Source organism: Triticum dicoccoides, chromosome 6B (assembly GCF_002162155.2).
Source record: "Triticum dicoccoides isolate Atlit2015 ecotype Zavitan chromosome 6B, WEW_v2.0, whole genome shotgun sequence".
Lineage (NCBI taxonomy): Eukaryota > Viridiplantae > Streptophyta > Magnoliopsida > Poales > Poaceae > Triticum > Triticum dicoccoides.
The window spans coordinates 431,559,549-431,566,847 of record NC_041391.1 but is presented as its reverse complement, the minus strand read 5'-3'; the positions used below and the strand labels follow the sequence as shown (position 1 = coordinate 431,566,847).

Here is a 7,299-nt window from a genome sequence, read left to right as displayed (position 1 = left end):
GACACCGGCGGCCGGCCCTAGGCGCGGACGGAGTCCGGCAAGCTCCCCGGTCCTCGTTTCATCACCCATCTCGGGTGCGGGCCTCTGCTCCAGCCGGAGGTACGAACCCGGCCCCAAATCACGCGATGCTAGCCAGCCCAATTCATCGGTTCGGCGTCGGATTTGTGTTGCCTGTCACTAGATCTGGATGCGGCGGATGCATAATCGCTCATGGGATTGGTTCGAGTCCATAATTTGCGTTCTACGATTAGGATTCCCCGTTCGCACCTGTTCGTTCGTCTGACCACCGCGTATTGCTTTATGCTGGCGTATCTGAATGCTTGGAGTGTTAGTTAATCGTTTTCACTACATATTTCCTGATGCTCGGCCGTGCCTAGTCATGTTCAGTTAATTTTGCAGGATGATTTAGGAATATATGTTCGTATGTAATGGATCAATACCAATTTTAATCACAAATCATTTTGAGTTGTTGACTGGTCTACTGCTGCTTGCAGCTGCTAATACCCAGTTTCAGAGAGGGAGAATACCAGGATACTGATCTAGAACCCTGCTTAGGTGCTAGCTGCCACCATCCTATCTAGGTGTCTGCCTAATCCTGACTAGAATCTGGAGGTCACCCGGCCGCCAGCTTGGTGCTTTTTAGAGTACTCCCAAGGCCATCTTCCCTAAGCGGCAGCCTCATTTCCTGGTGCAGTTGGTTCATGTCATCCATGCCAGGGAGGATGATAATATTGTTATTTGTAGCATTCATACTACTATCCTAGTTCCAAATCAGATGCTAAATTTATGTGGGTTACTGGTTAGTTGTATTTCGCGCAAGTAGTATCACTTCATAATTTTATTCCGGCTCCATGGCTGCTACATACCTGCTTTGCCAGGCTACACTTCTGCTTGCCTCTGCCACCACGGCATTTTGAAGTGTACATGTGGATTGCCTAACCCTTTCCAAAAGTTTGGACTTTTGGTTGCGTTGGCTAGTGCATGAAGCTTAACATGGTATCATCAGAGTCTAAGGTTATGAGCTCAATCCTGGCTTCTGCAATTTATCCAAAAATTGCTGTTGTTCCCTCTATGTCCATGTATAGGCCTCTTGAGCCATACCTCTGAGTCTATTCACGTGTTGACTTCCCGCGTCACATGTGAGAGGGGGTGTTGAAGTGCATATGTGGATTGCCTAGCCCTTTCCATCAGTTTGGATTTTTGGTTACGTTGGCTAGTGCATGTAGCTTAACAGACATCTCCTCCCATACCGCTGGGCCCACTCTAACCCCATTTCCCGCTATCTCGCACTGTTATCACACTCCTGAAGGCTGAGGCCATCTCTGTACCTGCCCGGTTTGCCAAGTTGGCTGCACCGAATCTGAACGTCACCTCTGGCGCCTTTGACCAACTAGGCGATCTCCTTGCCTTGCTCTGCTAAGGTTGCCCGGCCACTTTTTAGAGAACTTATGCATGCTCTTTTGTTCCTATTATCTTAAAACTAAGAACACAAACACCATTTGACTTGGCAGATATATAGATGACTAGAGGATGAATATAGAACCCTGTGAACATTTGAAAAAGGATCTCCCAATTTACAAATCTCTGTCAACTCACAAGCCCCATATCCTAGAGGTCTGCTGTGGTTACTTTCCGCGTGGAGCTTTTCTGGAATATCCATAGTCAGTTGTCACATGTTAGTCAACTTTTGAGCCGAGTTAATTGATCGCTTTGTTTTCATGAGGCTATTTTTTCCCCTCACAGTATAGTGAAAACTGAGAAGCTTAAAGAACATAAAGTAACAATATACCTTAATACTTGTAGCTGCTGCTGTTTCTTTCATGGTTGATGTTAACAATCATGATTTTGGAATATACCTATGTCCTTAGGTATTGTAATCAATTTGCAAATAAAAACTGTTTAACATTGTACCAGGGCAAGTGCCAAGTAAGAACTTTCAATGAATATGAGCTACCTTTGCTATGCCCTAGGAGGAACTCCGAACAATTTTGGGTCTATCGACAATCTTTTGTTACACGCTATCCCTCAGCAAATAAAATAATTTCTCTATGATGTGATGCGCCCTGCAGGCTCACCTTCAGCTTCACTTAGGATACTTTAATTAATTATGTCCCTATTGTTGGTTTAGAGTTCTAACTATTTGTTTTCATCATTCCATGTCTCGTTAAGTTTCTGTTTGAATGATATCTATTAGATGAATGCCTGATCATTATTTTAATTCTACTTCGCTGATTTCTCTGTACAGCGTGTATCTGAACTTGGTATGTTTGACATGTTCAGGCTAATAGGTCTTGTCGCTTCCGTGCTGTATACTGAGATAATATGGTTGAGTGCACAATGGTATCGACCTTACTTGATGGTCTTCCTAATGAAGTGGCTCTCCAGTGCCTTGCACGTGTCCCGTTTGTATCCCATCCTATTCTTCAGCTGGTTTGCCGCTCTTGGAGAGCATCTGTTCGCAATGGGGAGCTTCTCAATGTTCGGAATCAGATTGGTGCGACAGAAGAACTGCTATGCGTGTTGGCATTTGAACCTGAAAACATTTGGCAACTTTATGATCCTCGTCGAGACAAGTGGATAACTCTCCCTGTCATGCCATCTCGGATTAGGAACATTGCCCGTTTTGGAGTTGCCTCTGTTGCTGGAAAACTCTATGTAATTGGTGGTGGCAGTGATAGAGTTGACCCCCTTACTGGAGACCATGACACAATCTTTGCGAGCAATGAGGTCTGGTCTTATGATCCTCTCCACCGCTTGTGGGCCCAGAGGGCTCCAATGCTTGTAGCTCGAGCTATGTTTGCTTGTTGTGCATTGGATGGGAAGATAATTGTTGCTGGGGGCTTTACAAACTGCCGCAAATCGATATCGGAGGCTGAGATTTACGATCCTGAAGCTGACACCTGGGAGTCCCTCCCTGACCTCCGTCAGGCACATCCCTCTGCATGCTCTGGTCTTGTCATCAAGGATAAGATGCACGTATTGCATAAAGGGATATCCACAGTCCAGATTCTCGAAGATGGCGGTAATTATTGGGCTGTTGAGGACTACTCTTGGCTGCAAGGCCCAATGGCAATGGTTGGTGGAGAGTTGTATGTGCTGAGCAATAGCTGCATTAGGAAGCAGCATGGAGAGAATTTCCCTGATAAGATGGTTCCTTGTGCATCAGGATTCCAAAGCAGGATCGGCTTTGGCATGATTGGTTTAGGGGACAGCATATGTTTGTTTGGTGGAGTGATCGGGCCTGGGCCAAGAAATCAGTGCATTAAGCCATTGTCTGATGTTGATATCTTGAATGTCGCAAGCGAGAGGCCAACCTGGCGACAAGGATCACCGATGACGCGTTGCCGAGGTAGTATCGCAGGCTGTGCTCTGCTGAAGATCTAGGCTCGTTCCAGTGTGGCAATGCTGTTCCTGAAAACTGCAGATGGATTTTATTTATTCTGCATCTCATTTAATTTCTGAAAAAAGATTAACTATGCTTTTAGTTTTGGATCACTTGTTGTCGCAGTGAGGATATATGTTGGCCATGACTCGAATGTCAGATTGTCAATCAGTTATCATACTACTACTATATTATACATTTATACTACATGTGCCTTGCAGTGCTTGCTGCAATCTTATTGGTTTGATATTTTTTTTTGGGCACAATGCAAAGTTCCCCGTGTGTTTCAAATTTGGACTTGCTCATACAGAATAGATGTTAGGAACAGGAAGTGCAATCTATTGCTCTTTGGTTAAGCATAAGATGAAGTTTAGGAATGCAGTTTTTTGTGCTTTTTTCAACTGAAAGCTACTCTTGGTATCCTAAAAGTGAAGTTATGATTTTTCTGATATTATTTTTGCACCTGGAAGGCCTTTTCAACATACGGTTCTCTCTCGCTCACCAGATTAGAGACATGTTATAAGATTAGAGTGAAGAATGAGAGGCACCCAGGGAAAAAACCACCACTATTTACACCCAGAAAGGGCTTTGGCCGCTTTATAGATAAAGCACAACACCAGAGCCATAAAGATCCAACAGAGAAGTTCACACCACAAACACACTCACGCAAAGTACGACAGGTTCTGCTAAGGGCACAGCTCAACAAGCCCTACAACAACAACAAAGCCTTTAGTCCCAAACAAGTTGGGGTAGGCTAGAGGTGAAACCCATAAGATCTCGCAACCAACTCATGGCTCTGGCACATAGATAGCAAGCTTCCACGCACCACTATCCATAGCTAGCTCTTTGTCGATACTCCAATCCTTCAGGTCTCTCTTAACGGACTCCTCCCATGTCAAATTCGGTCGACCCCGCCCTCACTTGACATTCTCCGCACGCTTTAGCCGTCCGCTATGCACTGGAGCTTCTGGAGGCCTGCGCTGAATATGCCCAAACCATCTCAGACGATGTTGGACAAGCTTCTCCTCAATTGGTGCTACCCCAACTCTATCTCGTATATCATCATTCCGGACTCGATCCTTCCTCGTGTGGCCACACATCCATCTCAACATACGCATCTCCGCCACACCTAACTGTTGAACATGTCACCTTTTAGTCGGCCAACACTCCGCGCCATACAACATTGCGGGTCGAACCGCCGTCCTGTAGAACTTGCCTTTTAGCTTTTGTGGCACTCTCTTGTCACAGAGAATGCCAGAAGCTTGGCGCCACTTCATCCATCCGGCTTTGATTCGATGGTTCACATCTTCATCAATACCCTCATCCTTCTGCAACATTGACCCCAAATACCGAAAGGTGTCCTTTCGAGGTACCACCTGGTCATCAAGGCTAACCTCCTCCTCCTCACACATAGTAGTACTGAAACCGCACATCATGTACTCGGTTTTAGTTCTACTAAGCCTAAACCCTTTCGATTCCAAGGTTTGTCTCCATAACTCTAACTTCCTATTTACCCCCGTCCGACTATCGTCAACTAGCACCACATCATCCGCAAAGAGCATACACCATGGGATATCTCCTTGTATATCCCTTGTGACCTCATCCATCACCAATGCAAAAAGATAAGGGCTCAAAGCTGACCCCTGATGCAGTCCTATCTTAATCGGGAAGTCATCGGTGTCGACATCACTTGTTCGAACACTTGTCACAACATTATCGTACATGTCCTTGATGAGGGTAATGTACTTTGCCGGGACTTTGTGTTTCTCCAAGGCCCACCACATGACATTCCGCGGTATCTTATCATAGGCCTTCTCCAAGTCAATGAACACCATATGTAAGTCCTTCTTTTTCTCCCTATATCTCTCCATAAGTTGTTGTACCAAGAAAATAGCTTCCATGGTCGACCTCCCAGGCATGAAACCAAACTGATTTTTGGTCACGCTTGTCATTCTTCTTAAGCGGTGCTCAATGACTCTCTCCCATAGCTTCATTGTATGGCTCATCAGCTTAATTCCACGGTAATTAGTACAACTCTGAACACCCCCCTTGTTCTTGAAGATTGGGACTAATATACCCCGTCTCCATTCTTCTGGCATCTTGTTTGCCCGAAAAATGAGGTTGAAATTCTTGGTTAGCCATACTATCGCTATGTCCCCGAGACCTTTCCACACCTCAATGGGGATACAATCAGGGCCCATCGCCTTGCCTCCTTTCATCCTTTTTAAAGCCTCCTTCACCTCAGACTCCTGGATGCGCCGCACAAAACACATGCTGGTCTCACCAAAGGAGTCGTCCAATTCAATGATAGAACTCTCATGCTCCCCATTGAACAGCTTGTCGAAGTACTCCCGCCATCTATGCTTAATCTCCTCGTCCTTCACCAAGAGTTGGCTTGTTCCATCCTTGATGCATTTGACTTGGCCAATATCCCTCGTCTTCCTCTCCCGGATCTTAGCCATCTTATAAATGTCCCTTTCACCTTCCTTCGTGCCTAACCGTTGGTAGAGGTCCTCATATGCCCGACCCCTTGCTTCATCAACAGCTCGCTTTGCGGCCTTCTTCGCCATCTTGTACTTCTCTATGTTGTCTGCACTCCTATCCAGGTATAGGCGTCTAAAGCAATCTTTCTTCTCTTTAATCGCCTTCTGGACATCATCATTCCACCACCAGGTATCCTTATCTTCGCTTCTCCTTCCCCTGGACACTCCAAACTCCTCCGAGGCCACCTTACGAATGCAAGTCGCCATCTTCATCCACACATTGTCCGCATCCCCTCCTTCTTCCCAAGGCCCCTCCTTAATTACCCTCTCCTTGAACACCTGAGCTACCTCCCCCTCGAGCTTCCACCACAGCTCAACAAGCCCTAGAAAGGAAAAAGAAAAAGGCCAAGCCGAGGGGGACAGCCCAAGGCAAAGCAGTATGGAGGCCCGAGTATGACAAGTTTTGCTAAGGGCACAACTCAACAAACCTTAAAAAGGAAAAATAAAAAGGCCAAGCCGAGGAGGACAACCCAAGGCAAAGCAGTATGAAGGCCCGAGGCCTAATTTGACTCTGGAGGTGGTGGGGGGAGCGGAGGAACCAAGCAGAACACTAGTGCTCGAAGGTCTGCGATGAAGATGTCGATGGCGTCTCGGTCTGGAGGGCGACTAAGCGGCTGCCAAAGTTGCAAGTAACCACACATTTTAAAGACCGCGTCGGTAGAACGTCTGAGAGGCGTGCGCTGAATCACCAGTTTATCGCGGATCGTCCAAAGCGTCCACGCGAGCAGTCCAATCCTGAGCCACCTAATGTGGCAGGATCGTTGCGCGGATGCCCGGAGTTCCAAAAAAGATCTGGGAAGTTGTTACACCGACTACCACCAACCACCTCACGAAAACAGCTCTGAAGGAAACGTGCGAAAAAGCACTCAAAAAAGATGTGGTTCGAGTCTTCCGCGGTCTCACATAAAGGGTAAGTCGCATCCTCAGAGCCATTCCGCTTGAGGACCTCCGCCCTTGAAGGTACCCGACCCCTAATCCATTGCCAAAGAAAAATCCGGATCTTAAGCGGGAGGCAAATTGACCAGATTTGAACTATTTGCCTAAATCACCACTATTTATGCAACTCATTCCAGTTTATTCAAGCTGAGATTACCCCACTCCGGCAATGTTTTTGACTACATGACAAGATATGAGTGCAAAATCAATTGAAGGGACGTTGCAGGTGCTCAGAATCATTTATCCTCGCCCTTTTCCCCCTCCTCCTCTGGTGTCCCCACGGGCGGCAGGGGAGGAACCATAGTCGCCGGCCGCCTCCCCACTTCCCCTCCACTCCTCCCGCTGCTGTCGTCGGGGATTCCTCATCCTCTCACGTGGCAGGAGCTGGCGCGGGTCAGCGTCTTCATGCCTGGGCTCTGCGATGCGCTGGTCGTGGCG

General features: G+C 47.0%; 1 protein-coding gene across 2 annotated transcripts; it reads left to right on the top strand.

Moving 5' to 3' along the window:
* LOC119323367 (F-box/kelch-repeat protein SKIP30-like) lies at positions 1-3,627 on the top strand. Of its 2 annotated transcripts, none has more exons than XM_037597005.1 (2): positions 1-99; positions 2,281-3,627. In XM_037597005.1, the coding sequence occupies exon 2, from the start codon at positions 2,323-2,325 to the stop codon at positions 3,382-3,384; it is 1,062 nt and encodes a 353-aa protein (XP_037452902.1). In that variant the 5' UTR covers positions 1-99; positions 2,281-2,322; the 3' UTR covers positions 3,385-3,627. The 2 variants fall into 2 exon arrangements, with proteins under 2 accessions (XP_037452902.1, XP_037452904.1); XM_037597007.1 differs by having other exon boundaries at positions 7-99; positions 2,246-3,627.
* Positions 3,628-7,299: the final 3,672 nt, after the last annotated feature.

Excerpts from the sequence above, each read along its gene's own strand:
- LOC119323367 (XM_037597005.1), top strand. The coding sequence starts at position 2,323 with ATGGTTGAGTGCACAATGGTATCGACCTTACTTGATGGTCTTCCTAAT.